Here is a 16,449-nt window from a genome sequence, read left to right as displayed (position 1 = left end):
TCCTCAAAAATAAGGAATTACACTTTTTGATGGAAAATAATCCTACAATACCCACATTTTATCATCTACCAAAAGTGCACAAGACACTCATTGATCCCCCAGGAAGGCCCATCTTTTCGGGCATTGGGTCCCTGACTAACAACCTATCAATCTATATTGATCATTATCTACAGCCCATTGTAAAATCAATGAAGGCCTACCTTCGTGATACGGTACATAGATCAATATGTTCAAAGGATTAGAGTGGTTAGATGATTATATATGGATCACGTGCGGTGTCTCTTTATTATACACGTGCATCCCACATACTCTTGGCACCAATTCGGTACAGGAAGCATTAGAGAATACAGCTATGTCCAACAGACACTTGGATTTTATCTTGACGGGAATCAGCTTTATATTGAATCATAATTATTTCTTTTTCAAAGGACAATTTTATCAACAAACACAGGGCACTGCAATGGGGACTACGTTTGCCCCATCGTATGCCAACTTATATATGAACCACTTTGAGGAAAAATATGTTTGGTCTAATAATCCCTATAGAAACAACCTCATCCGGTATTACCGATATATAGATGATGTAATCATTATATGGCAAGGGTCGGATGCTCAAACCGAGGATTTTATCAATCATATGAACAGTAATATTTATAATCTTAAATTTATCTCTAAAATAGACAAGCATCGAGTTGAATTCCTCGACCTCTCATTATTTGTAGATGATAACAAGAAAATTGCAGTAGCAAATTACCGCAAACCTACTGACAAAAATGTTTTTTTAAGCGTTAAAAGTGGCAACCTAACTAGGTGGAAATCAAACATCCCTCTGGGACAGTACTAGAGAATTAAGAGGAATTGTACAAAAGAAACTGATTATCAAAAAGAGATTAAATTGTTAGACGCTAGGTTCATTGAAAAAGGATATAATCAAAGTATGATTGAAATGGCAAAAAAATGTGTTGATAATATGAAAAGAGAGACCCTGCTAATTCCAAAAGAACAAAATCCAAATAAAAATAGAAACTTTAATAATAATAATAGCAATAATACCAGATTTATCACTACTTTTAGTCAAAGGAGTAAGGATATCCAAAAAAATTTAATCAAACATTGGGGAATCCTTAAAGCTGATCCCATTTTAAGGGAAACATTAGACGAGAAACCATTAGTAACCTTTAAGAAAAATAAAGACTTTAAAAACATGTTAGCACCAACAAAACTTTGTAAAACGTCAGAAAAGAAGAATGCTATTACATGGCTTACACAGAAACCAGGTACATACAAATGTGGGGTTAAAAAATGTGAATGTGTAGTTCTATACATACAGGGGACACCTTCTATAACCATGATCACACAAAACAATTCAAGATGAAATATAGATGCAACTGCAGCACAACTTATGTGGTTTATTGCTTAAGGTGCAGTTGTAATTTGATCTACATAGGTAGAACAAAAAGAAATATACAAACAAGATTCAATGAACATGCCAATAACATCAAGGCAGGTCTTAGAACACATAGTGTCCCTGAGCATTTCCGCAACCATCACCATATGAATCCCAATAGTCTGAATATTAAAGTTATAGACTGGATTCCTAATAATAAATATTCCAACAGGCTAATCACTTTAAGACGCAGAGAATCCTATTGGATCTACACATTAGACGCCATGCATCCACAAGGCCTGAATATGGAATTAGATTTACAGGCCTTTATGTAACCTGAGTAGACAACATTAGCTCATTTCAAAATTAAAATCACATTCTTGTATGCTTTTAACTAATGATACATATATAGTTTGAATATCACTTATACTTCCACATAGACTTTGGGAGGACTTTTATATTTAGTGTCCTTTCCTCATTTTTATTGGATTAATATTTTTGATTATTTTTTATCATCTTTTATTGTTTTTTACAATATGATCTATGCTATCATCTGCATCACTAATAGTATTTAGTATTGTTAGTACTTTTAATAAATTACTAGTATACTCTAGCCAGTTTTTTATTTATAGTTCTTTTATCTACAGTTATCTTTTTTAGAAAAAAAACTAGCACATAGATGTACTTCTAAATGTTTCAAATGTATTATCATGTTTTCTTTTCTTTTCTATGTATCCATATTGTATATCAATTGTGTAATTATTGTTTAATTTGTTGTGTTACATGTGTATCATATTGCTATATATGAAATCTATGGCCGCTTTTTAAACCCTTTCATTGGCCAACACCAACAGGAAATTGACACCGCAGCCCTTCTTATAAGCCGGTTAGGAGCTCTGTTGTCTTATACTTTAATTGACTCTCTTGAAAAAGTCTGACTGTCTTCAGACGAAACGCGCGTAGAGAACCTTTTGAATTTCCACATAGTGTCTCTGCATCACCCCGGTGCTTCTCCATTGACTTGTCACAGCAGCTATCCCCAGACTCGGTAATACTTCAACTGAGGTGGTGGACCCGCTAAGAACTAAGGCTCTTTGGACATTACTTCTTCTCAGGGTGAAATTGATTGATGCAGTCACATTGATGTGCTATTTTAATTTCTTTATCTTGTAAGTTGCCATTTATGTGTGTGTGCGCTTACATAATAAAAACTAGTACACTTGAGTCAGGCTGCGCCTGTCTCTCCTTTTTGTGTTTCAGCTGTATCCTGTTTGGGTGCCTCTCGGAAAAGACACACCCAACTTTACGTGCAGCAGTCTACAACTACATTGAACATTGAATTATCCCATTCAAGGGAATAAAGTGTGGCTTTCTCTGTTCCTCCCTCACTATATGGTGAAACCGGCTTTGATCATTTCAGAACAGTGACATATCCTTGAGAAACTGGGCGCCGGATTCTGGTACTGTCTTTTAGGGAGGAAGGAGAAAGGGAAGGATAGACCTAGTGGAGTTGGGAGGGGGTGGCTAGGGGGAGGGCAGTGGAGAGGGATAGATGGAGGGGGAAAATAGGGAGTAGTATGGGCAGGTCTAGGGGCCAAGGCTTGGGTGGAGGATTTGTCCTTCCTCAAACCCTGGCAGAGGAGAGTGGAGGTGGGATGAGAGATGAGGATTCAGCCTCAACTAGGCACACAAAGAATAGGGAGAGTGGAGCAGACTGTGGCAAGTGGGGTTTGGGCTGGTGGTAGCCGGTCACAGTCTGCAGGGACAGAGGAGGGAGAGAGGGCTGGTCCCCAGTCACAGGAGGGAGAGTCTGTGTCTGCTGGCCCTTCAGGTGTAAAGGGCAGGCTAAGAGAGGAGAGGTTGAGGCCTACTGGGATAGCTGGAGAACCCTAACCTGAGGGTGAGTCTCCGGAATAAGTTGTGGGAGGAGATACTAGTGGCAGTCAGCTGCTTATGACACAATACTTCTACTGCTAGCATAAAGCATGGCTACCACAACTGCAGAAGTGAAACCAAGGCGAATATGGTTATTTATATGGGTATTAATCAATTGTTTTCAAACATCAGTGGAAAACATGCCTAGGTAGGTTAAGGACAAGTAATGTTTTACATGGTGCAAAGTCTGATTTGCACATTAACTTAAAGGGATAGTAAACCCAATTTTTTTTTCTATCATGATTCAGATAGTGCAGCAATTTTAAGCACATTTCTAATTTACTCCTATTATCAATATTTCTTTATTCTCTTGGTATCTTTATTTGAAAAAGTAGGAATGTAAGCTAAGGAGCCAGCACATTTTTGGTTCAGCACCCTGGCTATCGCTCGTGATTGGTGGCTACATTTAGCCACCCAATAAGCAGGAGCAACCCAGGTACATTCTTGCTTTTCAAATAAAAATACCAAGAGAAGGAAGAAAATATGATAATAGGAGTAAATGAGAAAGTTTCTTAAAATTGCATGCTCTGTTTGAATCATGAAAGTTTAATTTTGACTTTACTGCCCCTTTAAGTGCATCTTAACATAGTTGTAGTGGATACATTCATCATGATTTCTGGAGTAGCTATCTGCTCAAACAAGCAAGGATATAGATTTTAATTATTTCTATCTATATCATATATATGGACTATGTGTAATACAAAAAGTCGCTTGGAGGCACAATCTTTAAAAAAAAAAAACCTCTGGTTAAATATGTTTAAGTTTTTATAGAAATAATATATATATATATTTATACAGTATATATATATATATATATATATATATATATATATATATATATATATATATATATATATATATATATATATATATCTACAGTATATATCTAGATATAGATATAGATATCTATATATTTGATTTTCAAATGTTATATGTTTCATCAGATTAATTAATCATAACAATTTATGTTTCAGAATCGGAACATGAGTATGAGTATGAGGCCAGTGATGTTCTGGAATTCAGTGGGGAGGAGGGGTGTGTGATTGAAGCTGGATACTCCTATCTCAGCATGCTTGCAGGGAATGAGCAACTGCCACTGGCCTATGAGGTTGAAAATGTTGCTGCCACATCCCCATATTCATCTGTGAGGACATATCATCAGATGCATCCTCCACCACCACAGCATCATCAGATGCATCCTCCACAACCACAGCATCATCAGATGCATCCTCCACCACCACAACATCATCAGATGCATCTTCCACAACCACAGCATCATCAGATGCATCTTCCACCATCACAGCATCATCAGATGCATCCTCCACCACCACAGCATCATCAGATGCATCTTCCACCACCACAGCATCATCAGATGCATCCTCCACCACCACAGCATCATCAGATGCTTTTTCCACCACCACAGCATCATCAGATGCATCCTCCACCTCCACAGTATCATCAGATGCATCCTCCATAACCACAGCATCAGCAGATGCATCCTCCACCACAGCATCTGTACTATATGCCACCTCAACAGCAGATCCAGCACCCTCCCATGGCACAACAAATGCCGCCGCCACCACCACAACAATAATCACCACCACCCACCAATGTCTGTCCTCAATTGGATATTGAGCCACCCTCACAGTCCCGAAGACTGAGTGAAGACAAACCCACACAGAGCCAGGAATATGTGCCGGACACACCTATGGAGCCACAAGTCCCCCCCATGGAATCCAATATTCTTGCACAGTCCCAGCAGGATGCTCTACTGAGGCTCATTCACAGGGAGCTTAGGCTGACCAGGCTCCAGCAGCAGCATGATTTCAGGAGGCTACAGAGACAGATGGACATACACAATGCCTCACTCGCCCACCTGCAGAGGCAGTGGAGAGGCTTGCAGATAGGCCACAAACTCCCTCCTCACTTGCATCCTCCATCATCTCCCTGTAGGACCCTGAAGCACATGTTTTAGCCTCCCAGTCAGCTGGTGTGCGTAGCACAAGATGCCACACGTCTACCCCAAGAACCTCTCCTAAGGCCAAATCCCGCCACAGGCATTAATCAATATTAGTCTTTTTAAATTATTTACAGATATATAATATCTAATTTTTTGTATGAAGCACTTTTTTAAGTGTGATTTCAAACATATAAATATGCATATATTTTTCTAATCAAAATTGCTAAATATAATTAAATATTATTTTACTAGCTGTTTATTTGTTAAACATTAACAGCTTTATTCATTTTTATTTCACATGATGTCAATTAATATGCAGGTGTACATTGTTAATAAATGTATGTGTACTTCTATTGAGAATATTATGCCATTTAAGAATACTTGAGGATACGTGTCTGAAATCAATACAGTATATGCTATGTAACATCAGTCAATGTGGCATGTGTGAATGTTATGATTAATATTCCACGAGAATATGTTGATTGCTCCTTCAGATGAAGCCAATAAGGGTTATCCAGTTGTAGAAGAGTTGAAAAGGAAATACTCCTTCCTGTTAATATGGCCCAATACCTTGCATTCATGCTTATAGTCATGTGTGGAATGTAATATCTGAAACCTATACCTATCATGACTAATGCACTCCTTTATGTCAAGAATATTATTAAATATTTAGACTAATTAGAGAAATGCATCTCTATGATATGTAAGCACTGATGTATGCACAACATATATGTGATTGCCATGATATAGAGGTGATTAATACATTTTAATTGACATCATATGAAAAGACACACACTCTCTCTGGGACCAATGCACAATGCACTTTTAAATTATTTAAATAACTCCATGTTAAAGACAATACTTCAAATATTTAGCACTTATGTATTTTGGTTAATATTCTAAATATTGCAAATGTATTCTCTGCTTTAGCAGACTTGATATTACATATATTTATAAATATTAGAACTATGCCACATTATACTTTAATGTGTCATTGTTTTTGTATTGAATAAATATGTTACATTATTTTCACATTAAAAATAACATATGAATGAGGGTAAATCTGTAATAATAAAACTCATCTGATAAACAAATGATTTCCTTTCACTTATTTTTCTATATTATTTTCTATCAGGTAACCATGCCATTCAAGTGTGCAATCTCAGGGGATTGTATTTAATGATAATCTAGGTTTATTTTAAGGATTATATTATATCTGTATGTGTCTCTTTAAAATGAGGATTTGCCATATTTCTTAAAAGAATAGTCTATTCAAAATTATATTCATGAATCAGAGCATGCAGTATTAGTATACTTAAATATGTACTCCAATTATCTATTTAACTTCATTATCATCTGTAATTTTGTAAAGCAGGAATGTAAGCTTAGGAATCTACCCATTTTAATTTTGCACATGGGGAGCACTTGATGATTGTTGTCTAAATGTAGCCAACAATCAGTAAGTGCAACACAGGTGCTGGACATTAAATAGAATGCCTCTAAGAAAGATAACAAAATTAAATTGATTATGAGTACATATGTAAGTTGATAGGAATTAAATGCTTTATCTGATTCCTAAATGTTTAATTGTGAATACACTATCCCTTTAATTTAAAGTGACATAACACAAATATTTGATTCCATTATTTTGCTAGAATATATATATTTACAAACAAATCTAATATAATTATATGGTTTATATAGGTCAAAGATGTATATACAATTGTCATACATATATACATGTAGGGGAAGATTATTATTGAGAATATATATAGCATCCCCGGGCAAAGGTTGCATTTGAAATAGGTGATATATGCTTGCATCTATTTCTCTATGTACATACATATTGATATTTCAATGAAAATATAGGTGCAAATATTCCTATACATAGGACCAATAAATGTAGCATACAGTATATAATCTTATTTCTACATTGAAACACTCATAAATGTTTGCAGGATTGCAATTTCAATGAGAAACAGGCCTCAAAAAGCTCCTTTTTCCTCCTTTACACCTAATTGAGCTGGGTGTTATATTTCTCAATGTATCGACAGCCTCCGATAGTGTACTAACAGTTAGCGTTTTCATTGGAAACCCTGTATAATTTATCGATTAATGGCTTCTATTACTTTCTATTGGACGCAAAGTTTTTTCCGGCAGCCGGAGTCCGGCTACCGATATTAACACGCAATTGGAAGCAGTCGATAAACGATATTGCTTCCGACAGCATATTTAACGGTTTGCGAGTGCACGCAAACCGAATTACGACTCAATGGAAATAAGCTCCTGTTTCTGTTTTACTATTGTTATGTCCCTTGTATATTACAGGAAAGTCTGGAGAAAATGTCCCTACACGATGTGGTAACCTGCCGCTCAATATTGGGTAAACCCCCATATAATTCCCTCCTCACTATCATGGTCCAAAGCTACATCAATTCTAGTGTCTTACTCTTCCAGTGCAATGAACAACCGGTAAGTGAGTCATAATAAATAATCATTGAGTATCAGTATAATTCTATAATTCTAAAAATTAGAACTTCTGTCCTAAATCTAACTCTCTTTTACTAGGCTGATGTCATACATGGAAATATGGAAAAAGTCTTGAAAACTTTTAAAGCAAATAAAGAGAGCAAAAATAACTTAAGGTACTTCTTTAACTATAACATCCTGATTCTTAAGTTAAAGGGGCAAGCTACTTATTATACTTTGTTCCATTTAAACAACAGCATTTGCAAATATATTACAGCAATTAGTTTTTTGACAAATGGTAAACCCTGCATTATATAAACCAGCATTCTCTGGCTTAAAGGGACACTAAACCCAATTTTTTTTTTCCTTCATGATTCAGATAGAGCATGTACTTTTAAGCAACTTTCTAATTTACTCCTAATATCAAATTTTCTTTGTTCTCTTGCTATCTTCTTTATTTAAAAAGCAGGAATGTAAAGCTTATGAGTCAGTCCATTTTAGGTTCAGCACCCTGGATAGTGCTTGCTTATTGGTGGCTACATTTAGCAAACTAATAAGCAAGCATAACCTAGATTGTGAATAAAAAATGGGCCGGCTCCTAAACTTTACATTCCTTCTTTTTGGGTAATAAAGGGATTATCTATCTTTTAAAACAGTAAACTTTCTGGAGTAGACTGACACGTTCATACAGCAGTATTACTAATTAAAAACATATATTTTCATTCTGGTTCAAATGTAAATATCTTTTATTTCAAGGGACATGAAACCTTTTTTTTTCTTTCATGATTCAGATAGAGCAAGCAATTTGAAACATTTTCCAGTTAATTACTTGTATTATTAATTTGCTTTGTTCTCTTGGTATCGTCTGTTAACAAGAATACCTAGGTAGACTCAGGAGAAGCAATGCACTACTGGGAGCTAGCTGCTGACTGGTGTCTGCTCATATATGCCTCTTGTCATTGTCTCATGTGATGTGTTGAAGCATTGCTGCTTCTGCTACAAAGGATTCCAAGAGAATGAAGCTATTTTGATAATAGAAGCAAATTGGAAAGTTGTTTAAAACTGTATGCTCTTTCTGAACCACGAGAGAACAATTTTGGGTTTCATATCCCTTTAACCTTTTTCTCATGCTAAATTATTTTCATATGGATATTTGCTACTCTTTTATATGTATTAGAGATTTTGTTACATAGCGCTTTAATTTCTGAATCCCTGTAAGTTGCATAAATATCAAATTTTTAAGCTTCATGAAAAAAATAATTAGTGTGATTGTTTGTAGCAAGGGACAGATGAAGGTTCGTAAGGAAGGGGTTGATGAACAGCATGAGAATTTGAATGATTGGTACTTAGGCCCCGATATTCAAAAGCATCAACAGACCGACGAAAAACTGCCTTTCAGGCCTTGCCTGCCTCAAAATCCTTCGGTCTTTCAATATATTCTAAAAAAGGGGGTTGACCCGCGAACTGCCAATAAGTGGCGATGAGTATCCCATAGGAAATAAGGAAATAATTAGCTTCCACCAACATTACAACTTGTCTGCACTTTAAGCAGGAGCGGTTGTATTTGAAGTGTTCCTACAAAGCGCAGACAGTACATCACTAAAAAATGTTTTCTGTGTAGGACCTTACTGTAACTACAGCTAAACTACCTGCCTCACACATGGCTGACATCGGTCCCTACTTGTAAACTGCACTTCAGAGATTGTAATATATCACACTCCTGGCAATGTATCCCGATTCCCAATCAAAGTGCAGGTTACTCCCCTGGAACACCTGGCTAACTCCCACAGAAAACCTACACCTACGTCATATTTTAGCTATACTTCCCCTGGAACACCCAGCTAACTCCAATAGAATATAATATAAAAGGTATACAATACAGATATTTACTCCCCTCTGGTTTTCAGAGCTGCTGCCTTCCCACAGTCTCTCCCAAGGGCTGTTCAATCGATATGTGTGTGCATAGGGAGGCGCAGGTTCACCAAGGGTTCCAATCGATTCACTGGGATGTATTTCACAGCTTCTTCAAAGTGAAAAGATATATAGCACTGAAATGTTGTATCCATACACCTTAATACAAAGTATAGATACTCACAGTATAGATTGAGATAAACAGCTCCTCGTGTGTTCAAAAAAAGGTTTTACTAGCTTTTTCATAAAAAGCAGCTTTATTTTGCCCAACGCGTTTCAATGATCAGTACCGTCTTTTTCAAGAGTATTCACAAATAATTTGCTTTACACACATAGCATACCTTACCGCAACACAGGTGGTCTTAAATACAGAGTAAAAAAACTGGATGGGGACGGGTTTACACACGTTAACATAAAATTAAAAATTAAAAGACTTTCTTACATCTCATGAACACAATATCTAATTAGCTAAATATTTATATTACATGATAACATCTATAATAAAATGAATCGCTCTCTGCTAAGTATAAAATAAAATATAAGCGACCAATCAGAATCAATATGTTTGAAAAATTCTTAACCAATCCTTAAAGGTGAGGTATTTCAGTTCCCTTTCGAGCCGTTTCTTTGTGTTAGTTCCCAATCAGGTTCGATTTGTTCTGTTTAAGTCACATGTTCAGATTTGTCCAATCAGAAACGTCCCATTAGGAAATACAATTTCATTATCGGCTATATTTGCTGTTTTAGACTAGATGACAATGGGAGTGAAAAAGAAAGGTGTTCTGATCTAATGTTCTGATCGTCATTTGTAATATCCTTGATTTCACTTTTATCACCATAAATAAATGGCTATCTATGTAGAGGCTAATTTAACAAATGTTTTGCGGACCTGATCCGACAGTTTGAATCAGGTTCGCAAGACATCGCTGAATGTGGAGAGCAATATGCTCTCCGTATTCAGCATTGCACCAGCAGCTCACAAGAGCTGCTGGTGCAACGCCGTCCCCTGCAGACTCACGGCCAATGGGCTGCCAGCAGGGGGTGTGAATCAACCCGATCATACTCGATCAGGTTGAATTCCGGCGATTCCTGTCTGCCTGCTCAGAGCAGGCGGACAGGGTTATGGAGCGGCGGTCTTTGTTTCCCGCTGCTCCATAACTTGTGTTTCTGGCGAGTCTGAAGACTCGCCAGAAACACGGGCCATCAAGCTCCGTTCGGAGCTTGATAGATAGGCCCCATAGTGGGAACTAACACAAAGAAACGGCTTGAAAGGGACCTGAAAAATCTCTCCTTTAAGGATTGGTTAAGAATTTTTCAAACATATTGATTCTGATTGGTCGCTTATATTTAATTAATATTTATGAAATAATTTTATACTTAGCAAAGAACAATGAATTTCATTATAGATTTTATTATGTAATATAAATATTTTGCTAATTAGATGTTGTGTTCATGAGATGTAAGAAAGTCTTTTTATTTGAATTTTATGTTAAGGTGTGTAAACTCGTCCCCATCCAATGGGATTATGGGTAGCGTTATTTACTCTGTATTTAAGACCACCTGTGTTGCAGTAAGGTATGCTATGTTTGTAAAGCAAATTATTTGTGAATGCTCTTGAAAAAGATGGTACTGACCGTTGAAACGCGTTGGGAAAAAATAAAGTGAAACCTTTCTTTGAACACATGAGGAGCCGTTTATCTCAATCTATACTGTGAGTATCTACACTTTGTGTTACGGTGTATGGATACAACATTTCAGTGCTATATATATCTTTTTACTTTGAAGATGCTGTGGAATACATTCCAGTGAATTGATTGGAAGCTTTGGGGAACCTGCGCCTCCCTCTGCACACACAACTCCCACAGAAAGCCTACACCTACATCATATTTTAGCTATACTCCCCCTGGAACTACCAGCTAACTCTCTAATACTACTTTCATGATTGAGGTAGAACATACAATTTTAAACAACTTTCCAGTTTACTATTTTTATTAAATATGCTTTATTCTCTTGGTATCATATGTTGAAGGAGCAGCAATGCACTACTGGTTTTTATCTGAACACATACGGCTAGATTTAGAGTTTTGTCGGTAACGACCCGCGTAGCTAACGCTGGCTTTTTTCTGGCCGCACCTTTTAAATAACTCTGGTATTGAGAGTCCACAGAATGGCTGCGTTAGGCTCCAAAAAAGGAGCGTAGAGCATATTTAACGCAACTTCAACTCTCGATACCAGAGTTGCTTACGGACGCGGCCAGCTTCAAAAACGTGCTCATGCACGATTCCCCCATAGGAAACAATGGGGCAGTTTGAGCTGAAAAAAAAACTAACACCTGCAAAAAAGCCGCGTTCAGCTCCTAACGCAGCCCCATTGTTTGCTATGGGGAAACACTTCCTACGTCTGCACCTAACACTCTAACATGTACCCCAAGTCTAAACACCCCTAACCTTACACTTATTAACCCCTAATCTGCCGCCCCCGCTATCGCTGACCCCTGCATATTATTATTAACCCCTAATCTGCCGCTCCGTAAACCGCCGCTACTTACATTATCGATATGTACCCCTAATCTACTGTCCCTAACACCGCCGACCCCTATATTATATTTATTAACCCCTAATCTGCCCCCCACAACGTCGCCTCCACCTGCCTACACTTATTAACCCCTAATCTGCCGAGCGGACCGCACCGCTATTATAATAAAGTTATTAACCCCTAATCCGCCTCACTCACCCTATAATAAATAGTATTAACCCCTAATCTGCCCTCCCTAACATCGCCGACACCTAACTTCAAACATTAACCCCTAATCTGCCGACTGGAGCTCACCGCTATTCTAATAAATTTATTAACCCCTAAAGCTAAGTCTAACCCTAACACTAACACCCCCCTAAGTTAAATATAATTTAAATCTAACGAAATAAATTAACTCTTATTAAATAAATTATTCCTATTTAAAGCTAAATACTTACCTGTAAAATAAATCCTAATATAGCTACAATATAAATTATATTTATATTATAGCTATTTTAGGATTTATATTTATTTTACAGGTAACTTTGTATTTATTTTAACCAGGTACAATAGCTAAAATAGTTAAAATAATTACAAAATTACCTGTAAAATAAATTCTAACCTAAGTTACAATTAAACCTAACACTACACTATCAATAAATTAATTAAATAAAATACCTACAATTACCTACAATTAAACCTAACACTACACTATCAATACATTAATTAAATACAATGAAATAAACTAACTAAAGTACAAAAAATAAAAAAGAACTAAGTTACAAAAAATAAAAAAATATTTACAAACATCAGAAAAATATTACAACAATTTTAAACTAATTACACCTACTCTAAGCCCCCTAATAAAATAACAAAGACCCCCAAAATAAAAAAATGCCCTACCCTATTCTAAATTACTAAAGTTCAAAGCTCTTTTACCTTACCAGCCCTGAACAGGGCCCTTTGCGGGGCATGCCCCAAAGAATTCAGCTCTTTTGCCTGTAAAAAAAAAAAAACATACAATACCCCCCCCCAACATTACAACCCACCACCCACATACCCCTAATCTAACCCAAACCCCCCTTAAATAAACCTAACACTAAGCCCCTGAAGATCTTCCTACCTTATCTTCACCATACCAGGTTCACCGATCGATCCAGAAGAGCTCCTCCGTCCTGATCCAAGCCCAAGCAGGGGGCTGAAGATGTCCATGATCCGGCTGAAGTCATCATCCAAGCGGGAGCTGAAGAGGTCCATGATCCGGCTGAAGTCATCATCCAAGCGGGAGCTGAAGAGGTCCATGATCCGGCTGAAGTCATCATCCAAGCGGGAGCTGAAGAGGTCCATGATCCGGCTGAAGTCTTCTATCAACGGCATCTTCAATCTTCTTTCTTCCGGATCCATCTTGCAGACCTCCGACGCGGAACATCCTGCTGGCCCGACGGACTACCGACGAATGAAGGCTCCTTTAAGGGACGTCATCCAAGATGGCGTCCCTCGAATTCCGATTGGCTGATAGGATTCTATCAGCCAATCAGAATTAAGGTAGGAAAATTCTGATTGGCTGATGGAATCAGCCAATCAGAATCAAGTTCAATCTGATTGGCTGATCCGATCAGCCAATCAGATTGAGCTCGCATTCTATTGGCTGTTCCGATCAGCCAATAGAATGCGAGCTCAATCTGATTGGCTGATCGGATCGGCCAATCGGATTGAACTTGATTCTGATTGGCTGATTCCATCAGCCAATCAGAATTTTCCTACCTTAATTCCGATTGGCTGATAGAATCCTATCAGCCAATCGGAATTCGAGGGACGCCATCTTGGATGACGTCCCTTAAAGGAGCCTTCATTCGTCAGTAGTCCGTCGGGCCAGCAGGATGTTCCGTGTCGGAGGTCTGCAAGATGGATCCGGAAGAAAGAAGATTGAAGATGCCGTTGATAGAAGACTTCAGCCGGATCATGGACCTCTTCAGCTCCCGCTTGGATGATGACTTCAGCCGGATCATGGACCTCTTCAGCTCCCGCTTGGATGATGACTTCAGCTGGATCATGGACAACTTCAGCCCCCTGCTTGGGCTTGGACCAGGACATCGGAGGAGCTCTTCTGGATCGATCGGTGAACCTGGTATGGTGAAGATAAGGTAGGAAGATCTTCAGGGGCTTAGTGTTAGGTTTATTTAAGGGGGGTTTGGGTTAGATTAGGGGTATGTGGGTGGTGGGTTGTAATGTTGGGGGGGGGGTATTGTATGTTTTTTTTTTACAGGCAAAAGAGCTGAATTCTTTGGGGCATGCCCCGCAAAGTGCTCTGTTCAGGGCTGGTAAGGTAAAAGAGCTTTGAACTTTAGTAATTTAGAATAGGGTAGGGCATTTTTTTATTTTGGGGGGTCTTTGTTATTTTATTAGGGGGCTTAGAGTAGGTGTAATTAGTTTAAAATTGTTGTAATATTTTTCTGATGTTTGTAAATATTTTTTTATTTTTTGTAACTTAGTTCTTTTTTATTTTTTGTACTTTAGTTAGTTTATTTCATTGTATTTATTTGTAGATATTGTATTTAATTAATGTATTGATAGTGTAGTGTTAGGTTTAATTGTAGGTAATTGTAGGTATTTTATTTAATTAATTTATTGATAGTGTAGTGTTAGGTTTAATTGTAACTTAGGTTAGGATTTATTTTACAGGTAATTTTGTAATTATTTTAACTATTTTAGCTATTAAATAGTTCTTAACTATTTAATAGCTATTGTACCTGGTTAAAATAAATACAAAGTTACCTGTAAAATAAATATAAATCCTAAAATAGCTATAATATAATTATAATTTATATTGTAGCTATATTAGGATTTATTTTACAGGTAAGTATTTAGCTTTAAATAGGAATAATTTATTTAATAAGAGTTAATTAATTTCGTTAGATTTAAATTATATTTAATTTAGGGGGGTGTTAGTGTTAGGGTTAGACTTAGCTTTAGGGGTTAATACATTTATTAGAATAGCGGTGAGCTCCAGTCGGCAGATTAGGGGTTAATGTTTGAAGTTAGGTGTCGGCAATGTTAGGGAGGGCAGATTAGGGGTTAATACTATTTATTATAGGGTTAGTGAGGCGGATTAGGGGTTAATAACTTTATTATAGTAGCGGTGCGGTCCGCTCGGCAGATTAGGGGTTAATAAGTGTAGGCAGGTGGAGGCGACGTTGAGGGGGGCAGATTAGGGGTTAATAAATATAATATAGGGGTCGGCGGTGTTAGGGGCAGCAGATTAGGGGTACATAAGTATAACGTAGGTGGCGGTCGGCAGATTAGGGGTTAATTATTGTAGGTAGCTGGCGGCGACATTGTGGGGGGCAGGTTAGGGGTTAATAAATATAATATAGGGGTCGGCGGTGTTAGGGGCAGCAGATTAGGGGTACATAAGTATAACGTAGGTGGCGGTCGGCAGATTAGGGGTTAAAAAATTTTAATCGAGTGGCGGCGATGTGGGGGGACCTCGGTTTAGGGGTACATAGGTAGTTTATGGGTGTTAGTGTACTTTAGAGCACAGTAGTTAAGAGCTTTATAAACCGGCGTTAGCCCAGAAAGCTCTTAACTACTGACTTTTTTCTGCGGCTGGAGTTTTGTCGTTAGATTTCTAATGCTCACTTCAGACACGACTCTAAATACCGGAGTTAGAAAGATCCCATTGAAAAGATAGGATACGCAATTGACGTAAGGGGATCTGCGGTATGGAAAAGTTGCGGCTGAAAAGTGAGCGTTAGACCCTTTCCTGACTGACTCCAAATACCGGCGGTAGCCTAAAACCAACGTTAGGAGCCTCTAACGCTGGTTTTCACGGCTACCGCCAAACTCCAAATCTAGGCCTTAGGTAAGCTAATGACAATCGGTAAATATATGCCACCACCAATCAGCAGCTAGAACCTAGGTTATTTGCTGCTCCTGAGCTTACCTAGATAAGCCTTTCAGCAAAGGAAAGCAAGAGAAGGAAGCAAATTAAATAAAAGAAGTATTTATTAATAAATATTTGTTCAAGTTTTATCAGCTTGGATGTTGTCCAGTTGTTTCTTTGCATAATCCTTTTGTAGTACCGTTCCTGTGTTCTGCCCGCCTCACAGAGTGAATTCCAGCCCCAGCTGACGATCGTGGCGGAGGTGGTGAGCTAACCATACACGAGACAGCAAGGGGATACCTGCTAAAGCCGTAACAATTCCATTAGGAGGGGGGGGGGCGGAGTTTGGCCGCAGCTAAGATGGCTGCTTAAGCCCAGAGCTCCGGCATG

General features: G+C 37.8%; 1 protein-coding gene across 1 annotated transcript in view; it reads left to right on the top strand.

The window, feature by feature from the left end:
• Positions 1 to 16,449, top strand: part of EPS8L3 (EPS8 like 3) — a 289,801-nt gene that overhangs the window by 177,875 nt on the left and 95,477 nt on the right. The window contains exons 5-6 of the mRNA XM_053706779.1: positions 7,611 to 7,754; positions 7,851 to 7,927. Coding sequence (XP_053562754.1) covers positions 7,611 to 7,754; positions 7,851 to 7,927 — 221 coding nt within the window. The remainder of the gene's footprint in view (positions 1 to 7,610; positions 7,755 to 7,850; positions 7,928 to 16,449) is intronic.

This window comes from Bombina bombina, chromosome 3, assembly GCF_027579735.1.
Source record: "Bombina bombina isolate aBomBom1 chromosome 3, aBomBom1.pri, whole genome shotgun sequence".
Lineage (NCBI taxonomy): Eukaryota > Metazoa > Chordata > Amphibia > Anura > Bombinatoridae > Bombina > Bombina bombina.
This window is presented reverse-complemented; position numbering and strand designations above follow the sequence as displayed.